The following is a 21,513-nucleotide window of genomic DNA, read 5'->3' as shown; positions in this document are numbered from 1 at the left end:
TTATTAGGAAAGATGGTGGCTTCATTTGAAGCGGTTCCCTATGCCCAGTTCCATTCGGACTGTTGCAAAACAGCATCCTGTCTGCTTGGAACAAAACGGTTCAAGCTCTAGATTTGCCAAGGCAGCTGTCCCCAAAGGTGTTCCAGAGCCTCAGTTGATGCTCGGTATTCGGAATCTGCAGAAGAAAAAACCTTCATACCAGTTACCTGGAAAGCGGTAATGACAGATGCAAACCTTTCAGGTTGGGGAGCAGTACCGGAAAAGACAACTGTCCAGGGACAGTGGTCCAGAACTGAAAAAGCCTTGCCCAGCAACATCCTAGAGATTCGGGCAGCGTCTGGCTCTGAAGCCCTGAACATTCAGGTTACGGGATTGTCCTGTCGGGATCCAATCCGACAATGCCACGGCTGTGGCCTGTATAAAATCGCCAAGGGGGCACTAAGGGTCACACAGCTCAGAGAGTGGTGGACCATATTCTAGCTTGGGCAAAAAAAGATGTTCCTTGCCTATCGGCAGTCTTCATTTCGGGTTGTTCAGCAGTTGTTCCCGGGGGAGTGGTCCCTTCACCCCGAAATCTTTCTGGCTATATGCCAAAGATGGGGGATCCCGTACGTAGATCTTTTGGCGCCCAGGTTCAACATGTAGTTGGTCAACTTTAAGTCAAGGACAAGGGATCCACTCGCATGCGAGACGTGAGATGTGTGGTGACCCCATGGAGTCAGTTTTCACTGAGTTAGGCTTTTTTCCCTATTTCAGTTGCTGCCATGGCTTCTTTGCAGGATCAAGCTGGAAAGAAAGCCGGTAATTCTTGTAGCCCCAGCATGACCCAGAAGGTCCTGGTATGCAGAAATCGTAAAGATGGCGGTGGAGGATCCATGGTCCCTTCCACTATGGCCAGACCTACTTTCATAGGGGCCGATATTCCATCCTACCTTACAAACTCTAAGTTTGACGGTTTGGCTATTGAAGCCCATATTCTGAAGAGATGTAGTCTCTCCGGGTCAATTATTTCTACCTTCATTTATGAAGCTGGCTTCAAGAGTCATATATAATAGACTCTGGAGGGCTTATGTTTCCTGGTGTGAATCCTAGGGTTGGCACCCTCGGAAATATAACATAGGTAGAATTCTTGTTTTCTAAAAGTACAAATGAAGCGGGCCTTAAGTACTAGTAAGGGCCAAGTCTCGGCTTTATCGGTCTTTTTTCAAAGACTGATTGATTCGCATTCTTTGGTCAGGGTTTTTTTTTATACAAGGGGTAATGCGGCTTATTCCGCCAATTAGACCACCCTTGAACCCTTGGGATTTGAACTTAGTTTTTTGCCAGTATTGCAAAATCAGCCCTTTGAACCGTTACAGCATACTCCCTTGGTCCTTCTGACAAGGGAAATAGTGTTTCGGGTTGCTATACCCCTCTACAAGAGGGTATTGGAGTTGGCTGCTCTTTCCTGTAAAGAAGCCTTATTTAATTAAGGTGGTTTTAGGTTTTCGCCTAAACCAAGATATTGTCCTACCGTCGTCTTTTTTTTTTCCAAAACCTGGTTCTAGGCAGGCCTGTACTGGCCATTGGGACTACAGGGAGTTTCCCGGTGGGCCGATGGCTCAGTGGGCTGGTTTCAGTGACAGCCTGTCAAAGTAATGGCTTTCTTGGTTCACCCTCAACTTCACACAGTGATGTGAGAAAGATGAGAAAAATACAGAGGAGAATAAGTGAAATAGTAAAAGAGGTTAGTGAGGACTCCTTATGTTATGCTACTTATGTTTTTTTGCACAATTGCGTATAGTTTATATACTGTTTTTGTGCTTGTTTGCACAAATAAAGTGGGCCGGTCTGGATGAAGTCCAGGGCCAAATTTTTATCCCAGTCCAGCCCTGGTTCTAGGGTAGAGAACGCACTACATTGTCTTGATGTAGTGAGAGCAGTCAAGGTCTATTTAAAGACGACTGCTCAGGTCTGAGAGACTGATGTTTTATTATGCTGCCAGAGTGTCCTAGGAAGGGACAGGCAGCATCAAAATCCACTATTGCTAAGTGGATTCGGCAAGTTATAATTCAGGCCTAATAGGTTAAAAGGTAAGATTTCACCTTTTCATGTCAAAGCACATTCTACTAGAGCAGTTAATGCTTCTGGGGCAGTGCATCACCAGGCCTCCATGGCTCAATATCTGCAAGGCCGCAACTTGGTCTGCAGTCCATACATTCACCAGATTTTATTAAGTGAATGTAAAAAAGGGCATGTGGATATCGCATTTGGGCGCAGTGTGCTGCAGGCAGCAGTATAGGTCCTCGAGTCTGTTGGCGCCCTACGGGTTGTGTCTCCCTCCCCTCAAATAGCATTGCTGTGGGACGTCCCACATAGTAATTACAATGGTACTCTATGTCCCGTGATGTACGATAAAGAAAATGGGATATTTATAATGGCTTACCTGTAAAATCTTTTTCTTGGAGTACATCACCGGACACAGAACCCTCCCCTCTTTCTGGGGTATATATATATGTGTGTGTGTGTGTGTGTGTGTGTGTATATATATATATATATATATATATATATATATATATATATATATATATATATATATATAGAGAGAGAGAGAGAGAGAGAGAGAGAGAGAGAGAGATCTTTGCTACAAAAACTGAGGTACTCCCAGTAGTGGGAGGGGTTATATAGGGAGGCAACTTCCTGTTTAGGATGTTCCAGTGTCCATCACCTGAAGGTGGCCTATAACCAACATAGTAATGACTATGGTGCTCTGTGTCCCATGATGTACTCCAAGAAAAGGATTTTACAGGTAAGCTGTTATAAAAATCCTATTTTTGCCCTGTGCCCAATTGGGAAGATTTCCTGTCGCGTAGCCAAAACAGGAAGTGAGAGGAAATCCCTGCCAATTCAGGGAATCCCTTGTGGACCCCCAGGCCTAGTGCCCCAGTTGGAAGATTTACTCTATCACTTTTCTGGAGACAGCCCAAAATGTGGGATTTTCTTTTTGCGTTCACTTTCAATGATAATGGAAAAACAAATAGAGAGGGTGAATCACCCCAAAAGTGGCACAGACAGCAATATAAACTGACAGGGGTTCTAATCCCTCTGCACTCTTATCAAAAACAAAAACAAAAGTTTGCCATTAGTTCTATTCTATGCATTAAGATAAAAAAACCTTCTGGGTGCAACCCCCAGCCCCCCCCCCCCCCCCCTTTAAAGCGGAGTTCCACCCAAATTTTGAACAATATCTGTATGTATTCTCTTCCTTGCCTAGATGCTGACATGCCGTTTAAAAAAATTTAAATCGTCGTAATTACCTTTTATTTTTCTATTCTTTGCACTTCCTGGTTCTCCTCCCGTGGGAGTAGGCGTGTTTCTAGCCTCTCCCAGACTCCTGGGAGCTAGTCTCAGGCTTCCCAGGATGCCACTGAGCATGTGCGGGAACGAGCGGTGAATGCTGGGAGCACAGCATTCACCACATCCAGGAAATAAATGCTTGTGGGCTTCAAATGCCCACAATGAAGATGGAAACCGCCTGCAGTGAATAATATAAGTTATTCTTTCCGACGAAATCTGACACAGGCGGACATATTACACACAATATGTGAGTATGTAATGCTGAGAAGAAAAGTTTGTGAATGAACTCAGAAAAAAAAAAACGATAGATAGGTGGACCCCCGCTTTAACTTTCCTGAGCCCCATCTCGATCCAGTGATCTGCATGAGAGCAGTGGCTCTCCTGGGTCTCTCTCTCCTCATTGGCCTACACAGCAATGGGAGCCATTGGCTCCCCGCTACTGTCAATCACAGCCAGGGAGCTAATGAGGAGAGAGTGGGGGCGGGCCCAAGTTACACACTGTGTGTGAATGGGAACACAGAGTGCAGCTTAGGAGCCAGCCCACTTGAGTGCCCCCATAGCAAGCAGCTTGCTATTGCGGGCATTCGGCAGGGGGGAAGGAGCCAAGACTGCTGGTGGGGGACCCAAAAGGAAGAGGATTGTGGCTGCTCCGTGCAAAGCCATTACACAGAGCAGGAAAGTATAACATGTTTGTTTTTTTTTTACATTTTATTTTTTTATTAAATGCATTCCTTTAGAATTTTTTTAAGCTGGTATAAAGTACTTCCACTGAGCTCGCGGTAGTGCTGGTGCAAAATTCTCATTCAAAAATTGAACTTTCGAGCGGTGATAGTATCCTGTACTGCCAACTGAAAAGTGATCGACCTCAGAGACCAACGCAGGTGTAAATGAGCTCCAATACTTAGAGGTATTCATTACCACTCTCTGAGATCACATCCACTTCTCTCCCTTCCACTATGTCCTTGTTTGTTTTCTATAATGAAGGACGGTGCCATATTTATTCAGGCATCATCTTTCTACAGTAAGCATCTAATTTCTGAGGTTCAGGCTCAGAGATGACACAATCATGTGAATTCTGGTGCTGTGCTCACAGAAGTCTCACACAGATCAGCCCTTACTGCAGCCTCTGCAAAAAGGAAGAACAGCAAAGAAGTCATTTCTTCCAAATACCTATTTCACAATGTAAGCCATTAATGCTGATGATTGCTGCTGCGCTGCACTTGTGTAATGACTGGTGAAACAGATCTGACTGCTCCAAAAAAGGTTTAGCTTAACCTTGCTTATCCTCAATCCCATCTGATTCCAGCTAGCCAATTGTGTAAGGGCCATATCTCACTGATGCGTTTTTCCTGCTATTACACCTTGCATGAAAAATGTTTCCTATGGGAATCTTCACACCACTGAGCTGTGGGTGCACTGTGTTTTGAATAGTCTTGCATGCTACATCTTTGATGCAGTTTTCAAAAACGCAGCTCCCTATTGAAATGAATGGAACACAGAAATTTGTGTTTTAAAGTCGCATGTCCATTTTGCACAGGTGCAGGCAATCAGAAGACGCATTAGAAATGAATCTAAAACGCATATGCATTTTTACTGCAATTATGCTGCAGGGCAGGGTGAAATTAGCCTAAAGCAAAATGCACACCTACAAGGATTTCTTGGCTTTCCCCACCAAGTATAAATCTGCTAACTGCTGGAAGAAGGCAGCCTATTGTCAAAGCAGAGCTCCACCCAAAAGGGGAAGCTCCGCTTGTCTGCCCTTTTGGGAGGAGGGGGCAGCGGGTACCTGGTATTGACAGGTACCTGTGGTAAACTGAGACAGAAGTTCACCCTTTCCCCTCCAGCCTTCTGGGAAACGTCACAGGTCCCAGAAGATTGCGGCCCATTCACAAAGCGCAGCAGGATTTGCACATGTGTGTGCCATAGGAAAATGGCTGTGAAGACGCAAGGCGGGCCCTATTAAATGTCAGCAGCTACAGTATTTGGGGGGGCTCATCTTTAATTTGTTTTTCTAGTAAATGCATAAGTGCAGTGCAGCAATAAATCAATACTGTGTAGTTCTTGATGTGAAAACATTCAAACAAGCTGCAGTATGGAGCAGCTGCCTTCCTTAACAGTCTTAAGCCGGCCATAGATGGTTCAAATCTTGGCCGGTTCAGTGGGAACTGAATTCGAACCAGAGATCGATCAATGAACTTTGGTGCAACCAGCCTGCCAGATTTTACATGCGATTTATTGCAAGCGGCTGTTATAGCTGCTATCAATGGACACTGTTCTCTGGAGAGGGCGGCTTTCTCCACCCCCCCTGCCGAGAGAATAGAATGGCTTGGTGGGAGGCAGGGATTCCGCTGTCAACACTGTCTGCTTTCAGGAAAGAAATTTTACTCAATCTATGGCCGGTGTTCTATCAGATTACCGCTACCTGTCAGATTGTGTAACATAAGTGACGTCCCGACCAAAAAATACTGCGCATGCGCTATACGTTCCAAACGCGTCATGTTCTGACTGGTAGCGGTAATCTGATAGAACACCCATGCGGACATTTTACTACACTCAGCTACGTCTTGAATTACAGAGTAATTTTAGCAATAAAGTGAGCGTATATAAATAAATATAGTATATTGACATCTGTGATGCTGTTTTGATGTTACATTTTGAAAGAAGCTGGTCGCCAGCAGTAGGAAAGCGGCAGAGGCCATGTTGGTACACCCTGCACTGCTCAGCTCTAAACCTTTTAGCCTTTAAAACGTAAACATCCAAACAGCATCAGAGATATCAATACACTATATTTATTTATTAATAAAATTACTTTATTACTAAAACTACTCTGAAACTCAAGATGTAGCTGGGTGTAGTAAGATGTCCGCTGCTGCCTTTGACTGCAGGTGTTCTATCAGATTAGTGAACCCGTCCGATCATTTTTTTGGCTGAAACGTAACTTCCGTTACACGATCTGACAGGTAGTGGTAATGTGATAGAACGCCGGCCTCATGCTGGCCGTACATGTTCGAATTTCGAAAGAATTTTCTTTTGAAAATGTGTGCATTTTGTGATCCAATGGTGCGCCAACCAAGCCTTCAATTTCACCTCATGTTGCTACAGAAAAGTATTTTCGTGGCTGGGAATCTTCTTTTCTTTTTGGGAATTTTTTTTTTTTCTTGCACATGCGCATTTCTTTTTCGATTACATTTCTCACACAATTCTCCCATCATTGATTAGAAAATCGTTTGTTTTTCAAAAAAATTTCCAACATTCCCGATTACTCAAATTCGATTGGCTGTTGCTGCAGCCCACTAATGGTGCGAAATACGAACGAGAATTCTTAGATAGGATTTTCGAAAGAAAATTTTTTCGAAATTTCGACCCATGTATGGCCTGCCTTAAGCCTCATACACACTATCGGACTTTTCGACAGGAAATGTTGGATGTCAGGCTGTTGGCAGACAATCCGACTATGTGTATGCTCCATCGGACAATTGACGTATTTTCCACCAACAAATGTTGGCTAGCAGGTTTTCAAATTTTCCGCCAACACATGTGTGTTGTCGGATTTTCCGATCGTGTGTACACAAGTCCGTCGGACAAAAGTCCAAAGTACAAACACGCATGCTCGGAATCAAGGATGAGCCAGAAGCGGTCGGTCTTGTAAACTAGCGTTCTAAATGGAGAATTACCATTTGTGACGCGGCAAATTATGAAATCTCGAAATGCAGCGCACAATTCTCTTCTTCTTTAATGGGATAATAATGAAGCTGCTTTGCTGGTGATACTGATGGAGTTATTGCAAACAAATTTTCAAAGGTTTTTTTTTTTCTAGTGATATCAAGAATAATATTTTTTTTTTTTGTTTGTTATTTGTGCAGTTACACCATTATCCCATAGTTTTTAAGAACAAAGATACAACTATGTTGGTGTCCCTTGTTAATTTTACATTGTATTTTTTAAAATGTAACTGCCTACTCCCAAACTGTCATTTAAAGTAAAACACATAGCCAAGTATTATTCTACACAATTTTTTTTATTGTGCATTAAAAAAAAAAAAATTAGACAATAGAACTTAACCAAAAAGTGCATTCTATGCATCCAAAAATATAGAAAATATACCAAATCAAATTATTATTCAACCAAAAAAATAATGTCAAAGCAATAACTCCAAGGCCAATAATAATAACACGTTATCTCCTCCAATTCCGCAACATGTCTGCTTGACGAACGGCCGCTCAGAAATGAACTGAAAAGCACGAAATGAAAAGGGCGAACTGGAAAGTGCTAAATGGAAAAACGCGAAAAGAAAAGCGTGAATCAACACTTGCCAAACTTCTACTAACACGAAATTAGCAGAAGGAGCCCAAAGGGTGGCGCTAAAGAGCTGAAAAAACGCGTAATACGTCTAGTACGTCACTACGTTCGGCATTGTTGGCCAACATTTGTGTGGCCGTGTGTATGCAAGACAAGTTTGAGCCAAACGCCCTTTGGACAAAATTCCACAGTTTTGTTGGTGGAAAGTCCGATCGTGTGTACGAGGCAGAAGTCCTGTCTTGAGATAATGTGCAGACAGGCTGAATGTAAACAAAGCAGTATTTACACTGGACTGGAATGCTAGCACAAAAAAGAGCGCTAAAAAAAGGTTCAATAAAGCGAATGCGTTCTTAAACACGGTTCTAAACTTTGCAATGCTTGTATTGTTAAAGGATAAGTTGGGTTTGCCCTTTAAGGATAACAGATGACAGCAGTGCAAGCAGGCCGGCCCTTAGAAAGTCTTTAAGACTGACCTTTATTCATCGTTTTTCTGGCATCCATTGCAAGATTTTAGGCCAATGTTTTGTACTGGTTGCGGCGTGTTTACACATACACTTTGACTTCAGTGTTTTGTAATGAGATTCGGTGGAAGTGCTCCATTTACCTGTCTTGTGCTATAAATAAAGCCCTCGTCCTCCTCCCTCATTGGAAGCACTTTGAACAGGAGACGTGAATTGGTGTTTTGTTATGTTCGGAGTCCTCTGCACTTACTGGCGGGGTTATCTGAGGTAACACACCAGACAGATGTGAGGTAACATCTGCCTCTTAGATTGTGTGTGTGGAATGGCAAAGTAACACTGCGACAATTTCTCCACTTTTCTTCTTTTTTTTTTATTTCTTTTTTTTTTAATATACTTTTTATTTTCCTGTTTCAGTTGGAAAATCTTATGCTGGACAAAGATGGACACATAAAAATAACAGATTTTGGTCTCTGCAAAGAAGGCATAAAGGATGGGGCGACTATGAAGACGTTCTGCGGTACCCCAGAATACCTCGCTCCAGAAGTAGGTGGATAGCATTTATTTGCCTTTTTAAATTACAACTAAACCAGGGGTGTCCAACCTTTTCACCTTCCTAGGAAGAAGAGGAATTGTCTTGAGCCGCACATAAAATGCACTAACAATAAGGATAGCTGATGAGCAGCAAGTCCGGCAGATCACAAGTTAAAGTGGTTGTTGCCTTTCAAAATTAATCACTGGCAGCCCCTCTGTTTTATCCAGGTATAATGCACTCTGTACGTGTTTTTTTTTTAACCACTTAAGGACCGGAAGGATTTGCCCCTTAAAGCGGAGTTACGCCAAATTTTCTATTTTTTTTTTTTTTTTTTAGTCAGCAGCTACAAATAATGCAGCTGCTGACTTTTAAAATATGGACACTTACGTGTCCAGGGCGCCTGCGATGTCGGCACCTGAAGCCGATCCGTCCCTCGGCTCTCGGGTGGAGGCACCGCCATCTTTGGTAAGGGAATCGGGAAGTGAAGCCTTGCGGCTTCACAGCCTGGTTCCCTACTGCACAAGTTGCGCTGCGCGATCCCACTGGTCCCTGCTATCTTCTGGGACCTGTGTGTCTCCCAGAAGACAGCGGGGGGGCGGAGGAGATGCCGGATACGGCATAGATAGCCGCGGATACTGCAGCTATCTATGCTCGGTAGTGGGAGCAAATACCTGGATTATACAGGTATCTCCTCTTCCCTCCCCCCGAAAGGTGCCAAATGTGACCTCGGAGAGGGGGGGGATTCCGAAAAGCGGAAGTTTCATTTTTGGGTGGAACTCCGCTTTAATGACCAGGATATTTTTTGCGTCGCTTTAACTGACATTTGCACAGTCGTGTAACGTTGTACCCAAACAAAATTTTTTTTCCCACAAATAGAGCTTTCTTTTGGTGGTATTTGATCACCTCTGCAGTTTTTTTATTTTTTGCGCTATAAACAGGAGTGACAATTTTGAAAAAAAAAAAGACAATTTTTTTTACGTTTTGCTAAAATGCAAACCAAAAAAGAATAAAAAAAAAATGTATTCATCAGTTTAGGCCAATATGTATTCTTTTACATATTTTTGGTAAAAAAAAATCGCAATAGGCGTATATTGATTGGTTTGCACAAAAGTTATCGTGTCTACGAACTATGGGATAGATTTAGGGTGTTTTATTCATTTATTTTTTTATTGTTTTTACTAGTAATGGCAGCAATCTGTGATTTATAGCAGAACTGCCACATCGCAGGGGACAACTCTGACCCCAAATGACACTTTTTGGGGACCAGTGACATTATTACATTGATCAGTGCTATAAAAATGCACTGACCAATGTATAAATGTCACTGGCAGGGAAGGGGTTAACACTAAGGGGCGATCAAGGGGTTAAATGTGTTCCCTCAGCGTGTTCTAACTGTAGGGGGGATGGGCTGCCTGGGACATGACAGAGATGGCTGTTCCCAATCACTGGGAACAGCAGATCTCTGAGATGTCCCCTGTCAGAACGGGGATCTGCCTTGTTTACAATGGTAGATCCCCATTCTGCCCTTGTATACAGCATTGTGGGTGGCAATCTCACATGCACGCACGGACGGGCGGACGTACAGGTACATCGGTTCATGCAGGACAGCCGACCTGCCGCAGTGTAAGTAAGGCGGCTGGTCGGCAAGTGGTTAAACAAAGCCTCTAAATACCTTTTTTCAGCTGTATTCAGGCCGGTCACGTAATTCCCACCCGCTCTGCTACTCTAATCCAGGGGTACAGTGGGAGGGGTTGAGATCTCCCTCTGACATCAGCCTGGGAGGTCACGTGGCCGCTCGGCCCCTCTCGCTGTAGCCCTGGATCGGAGTAGCAGAGCAGGCGGGAGTTATGCGACCGGCCTAAATATAGCCGAAAAAGGGTATTTAGAGGCTTTGTTTAACCGCTTGCCGACCAGCCACCGGCATTATACTGCGGCAGGTTGGCACAATCTCACAAGCCATCGTAGCTGTAAGTCGGCTCCTTTAAGCAGGATAGCAGGTGCACGCTGCACTGCAGGGGTGCCGATGCTCGTGGTCTGCGGTCGCGATGACATGTCAGAGAAACGTGTGTGTAAACACACAAATCCCTGTTCTGTGAGGAGAGGCAAATCGTGAGTTCCTACTAGCTAGAAACCATGATCTGTCATCCCCTATAGTCAGTCCCCTCCCCCCACAGGTATAACACACACTAGGGAACACAGTTAACCCCTTCATCGCCCCCTAGTGTTAACCCCTTCCCTGCCAGTGACATTTACACAGTAATCAGTGCATTTTTATAGCACTGATCACTGTATAATTGTCAATCATCCCAAAAATGTGTCAAAAGTGTCCGATGTGTCCACCATAATGTCGCAGTCCCGATAAAAATCGCAGATCGCTGCTAAATTACTAGTAAAAAAAAAATATAATAGAAATGCCATAAATCTATCCCCTATTTTGTAGACGCTATAACTTTTGCGCAAATCAATCAATATACGCTTATTGCGATTTTTATTACCAAAAATATGTAGAATACATATCGGCCTAAACTGAGGAAAAAATTAGCTTTCTTAAAAAAAATAAATAAAATTGGGGATATTTATCATATCAAAAAGTACAAATATTGTGGTTTTTTTTTTTTTTTTTTTGTTTTTATTTTTTTATTTTATTTTTTTTTCAAACTTTTCGCTCTTTTTTTGTTTATAGCGCAAAAAATAAAAAACACAGATGATCAAATACCACCAAAAGAAAGCTCTATTTGTGGGGAAAAAAAGGACATAAAATTTGTTTGGGTACAGCGTTGCACGACCACCCAATTGTCAGTTAAAATGACGCAGTGCCGTATCGCAAAAAATGGCCTGGTCATAGAGCAGCCAAATCTTCCAGGGCTGAAGTGGTTAAAAAGAACACTTGGAGTGCATTATCCCTGGATATCACAGAGGGGCTGTGAGTGACAATGACTAAACTTTTTTTTAACTACCAATAGAGGCGGGGAGCATGCGGGGATGCAGAGACACAGACACGGAGCTGACAGGCAGGGAGGGAGGAGTGAGGGGGACAGAGGAGAGCTGCGGATGACAGAGGCACGTAAACTGACCATGGTAATCGAGGTTTGGCAGCCATGATTACCATGGTCAGCACACAGAGGGGGTGACGCAGGAACTGGCAGGATCAGCCAGGTTTTTTACATCTTAGAGAGGGGGGCAGGTTAGACAGCACAAGCACTGTGCTGCTTAACCTGCCATAAGGAAACAGGAGCTCGCTTTTTTTTTTTTTTTTTTTAAGGGTTACAAACACTTCAACGATCTCTGATATAGATAATGTACCTATCAGAGTAATGAATTGTATTTTAAGTTTTTTTTTTTTTTTTTTTTTATTAGAAAAGTAAACGTGGGCAACCTAAAACTAGTAGCAATTCTCAATGAAATGTCAAGGTGCTCATTAGATATTTTGGTTCCAATTTTGCCTTTCGTGTTCTTCATTCTTGAAAATAGTTGCTCACAAATATTGGTGCTGCCAAAAACTGATACCATGAATAAGGCGTGATTGTGACGAGTGGGATATTTTTTTTTTGGAAGATAAAAAGTATAAAAGTCCAGTAAAGAGACGCTGTCAAATTTTCTTCAGCTGCAAGTGTTTGAAAAGTCTAAACGCTTTTATACAAAAAATTCCAAAAGATCTACATTTTTAAGTAAGTTTACGATTTTGTCTTCGGCCGCATTCATAGCCTTCTTGGGCCACAGGTTGGACACCCCTGAACTAAAGGCTCATGTAAACCAATCAAAACGAGGGCCAAATTCTGTTACTGTGGTTGTATACTGCTATTGTTCTAACCCAACCAAATTTTATGTCTGGGTACCCCATCCCTGGAGCAGTATTGAATACAAAAACATGTAATGGGACTTTGCATAGGCATCCAGAGCCTGTAAAAAGTATTTTTTTTATTAACCACTTGCTTACTGGGCACCTAAACCCCCACCCACTCCTGTCCAGACAGCTTTTAGCGCTTTCACTCTTTGAACGACAATTGCGTGGTCATACAACACTGTACCCAAATGGATCGTTTTTTTACCCACAAATAGAGCTTTCTTTTGGTGGTATTTGATCACCTCCTGGTTTTTTTCTTTTTTTGTTAAAATTTTTTTAAAAAGGCCGAAGTTAAAAAAAAAAAAAAAAAATGCTAAACTGTTGTATATTTTGTTAATAAATTTTGCAAACAGGTAATTTTTCTCCTTCATTGATGTACGCTGATGAGGCTGCACTGATGGGCACTGATAGGCTGCACTGATGGGCACTGATAGGCTGCACTGATGGGCACTGATAGGCTGCACTGATGGGCACTGATAGGCTGCACTGATGGGCACTGATGGGCGGCAATAAATGCATTGATAGGTGGCAATGATGGGCACTGGTAGGTGACACTGATGGGCAGCGCTGCTAGGTGGCACTCATGAGGCACTGATTGGCACCACTGGTGGGCATTGATAGGTGGCACTCGTGGGCATTGATAGGTGGCACTGATTGCTAGCACTTATGCACTGGTGGGCACTGATTCACGGCACTGTGGGCACTGGCAGGCGGTACTGGTGGGCACAGATGAGGCGGCTTCGTCTCTTCTTCTTCAGCACTGATGTTCCTTGCACAGAAGCTGGGGATCGTTTTTTTTTTTCTCCTCACGCTGTCAGCTGATCACGTGGTAAGGGGCCGGTGATCACAGGGCGTGCCCTGCAGGGGGCGCGTGGGGAGCATGCAAAGGGGTGGACGTCTATCGACGGCCTCCCAGGAAAGTAGATCCGCGCTGTAGCCGTCATTCGCCTATAGCGTGGATCTGAAGGGGTTAATATACTGTAGATTAAAACTATCAAAAATAAAGTTGCAATCAATACATCAAAGCAGGGTTTCTCAACCAGGGTATCTCTTCTCCGCTTCTCTCTCAACCAGGGTTCCGCTTTTCTCTCCTCCTTTTGCTTTCCTTTTGTTCACAGTGATCGGGTAAAGGGAGCGAGCTCCTCGCTCCTCGCTCCCTTTACAGCCTCCATTTAGAGACTTTTTTTTAGAGACTAATTTTTAGGGGTTCATCCCCCAGAACTTTTAATCCACTCACCATTCACATGGTTGCACCTTCATGTATCAGCATGCAGATGCATGCCTTTTCGTTTAAATTTTAAACTTTAATCTTTTTCATCAGATGGTTTAGCGCTGAACATTATACCAATATTGTGTATGTGTTTCCTCCTTCATACCTTGTCCACTGGATTGTCCTCAAAAATCATATTTATCCACCCAGCAAATCCAGTGTTGTCAGTTGTAATCCATCACCGCATGCTGGGTTCTGCTTCTATCTTTGTTTACATCATCACAGCCGGAGGTTGCTTGCAGCTGGTCCCCTGATGATCCACTGCTGTGCATGTGTAACCTGTGATAGAAGCAAATACTATGTCATTCTTGCCTAGGCCAGAAATCAGAAAGCACAGGGCTGGCTTAAAAAAGGTACTTTTATCTGTGATTCTGAAGAAAAAAAAAAAGGTGGAGAGGAGTAATAATATAGATTGTGGAAAAAGATGGGTGAAAGTCCACTTTAAAGCATTTTTTTTTTTAAAAGTCAGCAGCTGCAAACACTGTAGCTGCTGACTTTTGATAAGGACACTTACCTGTCCAGGGAGCCAGCTATGTCAGCCACCCCCCCGAGGCAGATCTGTCTATCAGATCGGGTGCAGGCACCGCCATTCCAACTAAGGGAAACCGGCAGTGGAGTCTTGCGGCTTCACTGCCGGTTTCCGACTGCGCATGTGTAAGTCCCGCGGCGCTTTGTGAATGGCCAGCTTGTCTTCTGGGACACACACATGTCCCGGAAGACAACGGGGGGCTCGCCGCAGAAGAGGATGTGACTTCCTCGGCCGTGGCCCGGTACTCTTACTACTTCCAAAAAAGGTAAATTAGAAAGTAAAATTTTTTTTTAAATATCCAAAAACGAGGGGTGATCTTTCGTTTAAGACCACCTCTCAAAATTGGGTGGAACTCCGCTTTAAGGCTGGATTCACACCTTTGTGTCTATGATAACACCTGTAAAACCTGCATTTTGAATGTGCTACAACAAAAATGTAAATGGCTGCAGTTTACTAGTCTTGGATGTTCTGGCTAAATTTAGGCTTTTTATCCTAAACAAAACAAACTTGTTGTCCTAGGGCTGAGGTCTCCAAACTGTGGCGCAGGGGCCCTTTGCTTGCTTTTATTTGGCCCTGGGGCACTGAGCAAGGGGGGAACAGCAAAGAGCCAGTGACCGAAAGTCACCAGCTCTCTGCTCAGGAAGCTGTAAAAATTGATAGGAGGTGTTTGATCATTCGTCTCTCAGCGTTAGAGCTGGCGGAGGACCGATGATGTATCCACCTAGGTAAGTATGATTCAACAAAAAATTCCCATACATCTTTTAACCACTTGCCGCCCACCTGCCCACCGTCAAATGATGGCGAGGCGGTGCGGCTCTCATTCTGGGTGGACGTTATATGACGGCGCCCAGAATGGCCGCTCTTGCGTGCCCCCGGGGACGCGCGGCAAACACGGCCGCGCCGTGTCCTGTCCTAGCAACATGCTGCGGCTTTTTAACCATGTGATCGGCTGTGTCCAATTACAGCCGGTCACATGTAAACATGGAGATGCCGGTAATTGGCTCTCCTCGCCTCACACTGACAGAGTGTGAGGAGAGGAGAGCCGATCAGCGGCACCTGCTCACAGAGGAAATCTAGGCATGTAATCAGGGCACTGATAATCAGTGCCCTGATTACAATAAAGCACCACCAGTGCCAGCAAACGGTGCCCACAAGTGCCAGCAATCAGTACCCATTAGTGATGCCAGTCAGTGCTGGCTATCACTGCTGCCCATCAATGCCACCCATGCCGCCTATCAGTGCCACCTATCAGTGCCCATAAGTGCAGCATATTTGTGCCTCCTCATCAGTGCAACCTAATCAGTGCCCATGAGTGCCACCTCATCGGTGCCCATCAGTGCCGCCTTATCAGCGCCCATCAGTGAAGGAGAAAAATTACTTATTTACAAAATTTATTGACAGAAACTAAAAAACTTTTAAACATTTTTAGGAAAAGATTAAAAAACCCAGAAGTGATTAAATACCACCAAAAGAAAACTCTATTTGTGTGAAGAAAATGATAAAAAAATTTCACATGGTTACAGTGTAGCATGACCGCGCAATTGTCATTCAAAGTGTCACAGCGCTGAAAGCTGAAAAATGGCCTGGGCAGGAAGGGGGTGTAAGTGCCCTGTATTGAAGTAGTTAAATAGTTGTAAAGATTAGTTTTTTTTTTTTTTTTTTTAACCTTAATGCATTAGCAGTGGCTGGATGACTGCATTGAAATACATGAAAATATTGCATAAAGGAAATAAGATTTATTTGATCTAAATATGTGATTAAATTTTTTGTACAAAGTTTGTCTTAAAGAGGATGTGTACTGTGGAAGGTGTGCTCAAAGCAGGCAACTTAAGGGTAAAGGACTAGTCGCCAGTATTCCCTTTTGCGCCCCGCATCTGAAATTTGCCCCATTGCTGGATCATTATGCCTTGTTCTGCATTTTGTGTGAGAGGCAGGGTTTTAACTGTCCCAGATAAATGATGATCCGATGACTGGTGGAGGAATAATCAAGAAGCAGCAGCAGAAGTGCGAAAAGTACAGATCCACTGAATAGATGAAGCAGGGAGGTTCTTGCACTGCAGCTTCTTGGGTACAATTTCCTCTCCAGCAAGGAGAACCGTGAGCAGCTCAATGGTGACATCACCGTATCTCATCTCAAATCTTGGGAGAGTAGTAATCAGAGGCAGCCTTGGATGATCTCACAATGCAGATTTACAACTATGAGGTAGAAGTCACAGGTGTGCCTAAAGCTGGACGTACATTATTCAAATTTTTGTTTATTCAATTTCCTTTAGATTTACATTCAGCTATGTTGTGCATTGGCCTGCCTGATTGAATAAAGTTTAAAAGTGTTTGGGCTTGACCTCATATTTATATGGTAAATCTAAAGGAAAATTGTTCAAGAAAATTGTATAATGTATGGCCAGTCTAAGTTAGATGTCAGGAAATTCTCTGTCATAGTTCAAGAGAAATTCTGCACAAATTTTTTTTGTTTGTTTTTTGGTTTTGTTTTTTTCAGTGCTGATTAGGCTGATGATTTTTCATTGTTTCAGTTCAGGTCAAGTTTAACTGCTTGCCGACAGCCGCACACAGATGTACATTGGCAGAATGGCACAGACAGGCAAATGGGCGTTCCTTGAACGTCCCTTTAACCCCTTCCCGCCGACCGTGTGCAGATATGCGTACTCGGCTTTCCGGGGTTATACCGGGATGATGCCTGCAGCTGCAGGCATCATCCCGGTACCGTTGTTTACAGCGGGCGATCGGCTACCCGAGTATAACAACCGATGCGGCTAAAAGCCGCTCGGCTGTTATACCGGAGGAGCGGGAGGGGACATCCCCCACCTCCCGCCACCTCCCGCCGCTCTTACCGGGCCTCCCGTGCGATCAGGAGGCCGGTGTCCAATCGGCTGCCTCCGGCAGCTGTGGGCGGTCTGGAACGAAGCTGTGGGCGGCTTCGTTCCAGCCTTCTCAATGTAAACTCGGAAGCGACGTCATGACGTCACTTCCCTTTTACTCGGCTGCCAATGGCTCCGAATTTTAAAAAAAATACAGTATTCAGAATCGCCGTTTTCGGCGATCTGAATACTTTGATGTGCAAAGGAGGGATCGGGGGTCTTTTAGACCCCCGATCTCTCCATAAAGAGTACCTGTCACCACCTATTACTGTCACAAGGGATGTTTACATTCCTTGTGACAGCAAAAAAGTAAAAAAAAAAAAAAAAAAATTTTTAAACACAATTTATAAAGTATAAAAATAAATAAAATAAATAAAAAAAATTTTTTTAAAGTGCCCCCGTCCCCGCGAGCTCGCGCAGCGAAGAAAACGCATACGGAAGTCGCGCCCGCATATGTAAACGGTGTTCAAATCACACATGTGAGGAATCACCGCGATCGTCAGAGCAAGAGCAATAATTCTAGCCCTAGACCTCCTCTGTAACTCAAACCTGGTAACCGTAAAAAAAATTTAAAGCGTCGCCTATGGAAATTCATAGGTACCATAGTTTGTCGCCATTCCACAAGTGCGTGCAATTATAAAGCGTGACATGTTTGGTATCTATTTACTCGGCGTAACATCATCTTTCACACTATACAAAAAAATGGGCTAACTTTACTGTTTGGATTTTTTAAAATTCATGAAAGTGTACCTTTTCCAAAAATTTGCGTTTAAAACACCGCTGCACAAATACCATGTGATATAAACTATTGCAACAATCTCCATTTTATTCTCTAGATTCTCTGCTAAAAAAATATATATAATGTTTGGGAACTCTAAGTAATTTTCTAGCAAAAAATACGGATTTCAACTTGTAAACACCAAATTTCAAAAATAGGCTTAGTCATGAAAGGGTTGAATTTGCCTCCTATCGGGAGCGGGCACACCGCAGGAGCATGCCCACGGGTCCCGGAAACTCGATGTTCACCGGCGTGCCGCGATTGTGGTGTGGAGAGGTAGAACGGGAGATGCCTATGTAAACAAGGCATTTCCCCGTTCTGTCTAGTGACATGACAGGGATCTACCGCTCCCTGTCATCAGGAGCAGTGATCGCTGTCATGTCAGTGGAAGCCCATCCCCCCACAGTTAGAACACCTCCCTAGGACACACTTAACCCTTAGATCGCCCCCTAGTGTTTAACCCAGGGGTCTCAAACTGGCTGCCCTCCAGCTGTTGGGAAACTACAAGTCCCAGGAGGCATTGCAAGACTGACACTTACAAGCATGACTCCCACAGACAGAGGCATAATGGGACTTGTAGTTTCCCAACAGCTGGAGGGCCGCCAAAGGGGTTTAACCCCTTCCATGCCATTGTCATTTACACAGTAATCAGTGCATTTTTATAGCACTGATCGCTGTATAAATGACAATGGTCCCAAAATAGTGTCAAATGTGTCCGCTATAATGTCGCAGTCATGATAAAAATTGCAGATCGCCGCCATTACTAATAAAAAAAATGAATAATAAAAATGCTATAAATCTATCCCCTATTTTATAGATGCCATAACTTTTGTGCAAACCAATCAATATACGCTTATTGCGATTTTTTTTTTTTTTTTTTTTTTTTAACAAAATTATGTAGAAGATTACATATTAGCCTAAACTGAGAAAAATTATTTTTTTATATATATTTTTTGGGAATATTTAGTATAAAAGTAAAGAATATTTGTTTTTTGTTTTTTCTTTCAAAATTGTCTTTTTTTTTTTTTTTTTTTGATTATAGCGCAAAAAAAAAAAAAATTGCAGAGGTGATTAAATATCACCAAAAGAAAGCTCTATCTATGGGGAAAAAAAGGACGTCAATTTTGTTTGGGTGCAACATAACAAGGCTGCGCAATTGTCCGTTAAAGCGACGCAGTGCAGTATTGCAAAAAGTGCTCTGGTCAGGAAGGGGGTAAATCCTTCTGGGGCTGAAGTGGTTAATTATCCCTAAACTGATCTGCAAGGGAAATATGGCAGGTTCAATATAAGCAAAGTCTGGCACATGGGAAATTGTATCCACGTTGCATTGCTGCAAGTACCCTCTGAGCCCTATACACAGCTATATTGTAGCATGCCAAAGAACAGAGGAATATACACTTGCAGCAATAGATACTTTCTAATTCCAATATATGGCAAGAGACGTATTTTCCAGGCACAGCAGACTGTGCGGATATTTTCTGAACATGGTGAACCCAGCACTGATGTTTATGCAGTTGCTGCCTGCTTGTGTTTTTCTTCTGTTTGGAATCTGTCGCAGGAGCAGCAGCGCTGGCGATCTGTTGGGCTTTGATGTGCCCTCGATTATAGTGGGTACAGCTGTTGTGCTGTCTCTTGTAAATTCCAGGCTACAGCTGTCCAGAGCTGTTCCTCGTGGATTGATGGTCAGCCGGGTTTAGCATATGACTTCTCTGCATAGAACTGCCTGCCGTTAATAGATGCGCGTAGCAACCACGCTGACCTCCCCAGGAAATTTGCACGGCAGATATTAATATGCTGGCACGATATGTCCCGCAGGGTTAATTTAGAGGTCTGAGTTTCGGTGACAGGGGTAGATTATTGAAGGTGTCGGTCTTACAGCCAATCCAAGTCCGAACGGCTTTTCCAGTGGTGGTTTGAAAAGATCTGACAGATTATGGTCGCTGTGGGCAACTGACATTTCCCTTTCTTCTGTATTTACTGTAATTAATAGCAGTGCATTGTAACAGCAGCTGCACCCAGAACTATTCACACATATATGTTTTGTCAATAGTCATATCAGTATCTGTGTGTATATTACATACAGTATGTGGGCTCTGCCTCCTGCTTAGTACTGTACAATGATTTCCGCTTACTGCTTGCCTTTCTCAGTGCCAGTTTGTGGTCCCATCTGACATTATTGTAAAATCTTCATAAAGATTGCACACATATTGCAGTCTGACTGTACAATCTCATTTAAAGTGGTTGTAAACCTCAGATATGAAATATGAACAAAGCATATCTCTCTATACTCTGTATTTGTCTCCATTAAGAGAACTGTCATTTCTGTCTGCTGCTTCGTTCCTCTGCTATCCGCATAAGTCATCTCTGACATGTTTTCTTGACACCAAGAGAAAAATGACTACGGGGCGGAATTTTCAGGTGATTGTCAGCCTGTGCTCTGTTGCTGTGTGAAGGGGAGGGAGGGTTGTCCCTTCCCTCCCCTCCAATCAGCTTTTAGAGCGCTTCTTACTAAGCTCTGCAGTGTGTAATGTCAGCTCTACGCCCCCCTTTTATGACAGCTCAGGCCAGCTTTATAAATTTTGCACTTTGAATGGATGTAGAAATCGGAAGACTGTAGATAAACAGGTACAACTTATGTACGAAGATTTGTTTCATCCTTGTGTTTCACCTGACAGTTACTTCACATATCAAATCGATTATTTAGGGTTGTCCTTATGTTGCGTAGGTTTGGTAAATCTAAAAGAGATTGTACAGTCAAGTTGTATAGTGCATGGCCAGCTTTAGATTTACCAACAACTATATAGTGCCTAAACAGTCTATTCAGTTCCCATCCAATTGGGTAGGCCCTTGAACTATACAGTTGACAAATCAGAAGCTGAAGGTTTGCTTGGCCTCTCCCAACAGTCCTTTAAGCAGAGTTACTAATCACATCAGAGAGAGAGTATCACCGCTCCAGGTGGGTCAGATCAACGTAAAAGGCATCTCCTTCAGTCTAGAAGTCCAGGTGCTGGCAATGCTGTAGCAGTTAGACATCAAAGAAATCCTGGACAGCCGCACTCCAAAAATATTTGCCTTTATTCAATAAAGTGTCATCCAAAATACAGGTCACAGCAAAATGGAACAAAGCTTACGCGTTTCGCACTACACAGAGTGCTTAGTCATTGCGATTTTTTTTTTTTTTTTTTAACCAAAATATGTAGAAGAATATGTATCGGCCTAAACTGAGGAAAAAAACATTTTTTTATATATTTTTTGGGGATATTTATTATAGCAAAAAGAAAAAAAATAATGCGTTTTTTTTTTTTTTTTCAAAATTGTCGCTCTTCTTTTTTTGTTTATAGCGCAAAAAATAAAAACCACAGAGGTGATCAAATACCCCCAAAAGAAAGCTCTATTTGTGGGGGAAAAAAAGGATGTCAATTTTGTTTGGGAGCCACGTCGCACGGCCATGCAATTGTCAGTTAAACTAACGCAGTGCCGAATCGCAAAAAACGCTCTGGTCATTATCCTTTAAGGCATAGTCCATCTTCCCATATTTAGGATGCAACAGGAATCATTTTCATGTTCCCTAGCCCCCCACTTACCTGA

General features: G+C 43.2%; 1 protein-coding gene across 3 annotated transcripts in view; it reads left to right on the top strand.

Annotated features, from left to right (window-relative positions):
- The window catches only part of AKT1 (AKT serine/threonine kinase 1), a 224,665-nt gene that overhangs the window by 162,563 nt on the left and 40,589 nt on the right, over window positions 1-21,513 (top strand). For all 3 annotated transcript variants that reach the window (XM_073609535.1, XM_073609534.1, XM_073609532.1), the window contains one exon: window positions 8,511-8,639. In XM_073609535.1, coding sequence (XP_073465636.1) covers window positions 8,511-8,639 — 129 coding nt within the window. The remainder of the gene's footprint in view (window positions 1-8,510; window positions 8,640-21,513) is intronic.

This window comes from Aquarana catesbeiana, linkage group LG13 (assembly GCF_042186555.1).
Source record: "Aquarana catesbeiana isolate 2022-GZ linkage group LG13, ASM4218655v1, whole genome shotgun sequence".
NCBI lineage: Eukaryota > Metazoa > Chordata > Amphibia > Anura > Ranidae > Aquarana > Aquarana catesbeiana.
This window is presented reverse-complemented; position numbering and strand designations above follow the sequence as displayed.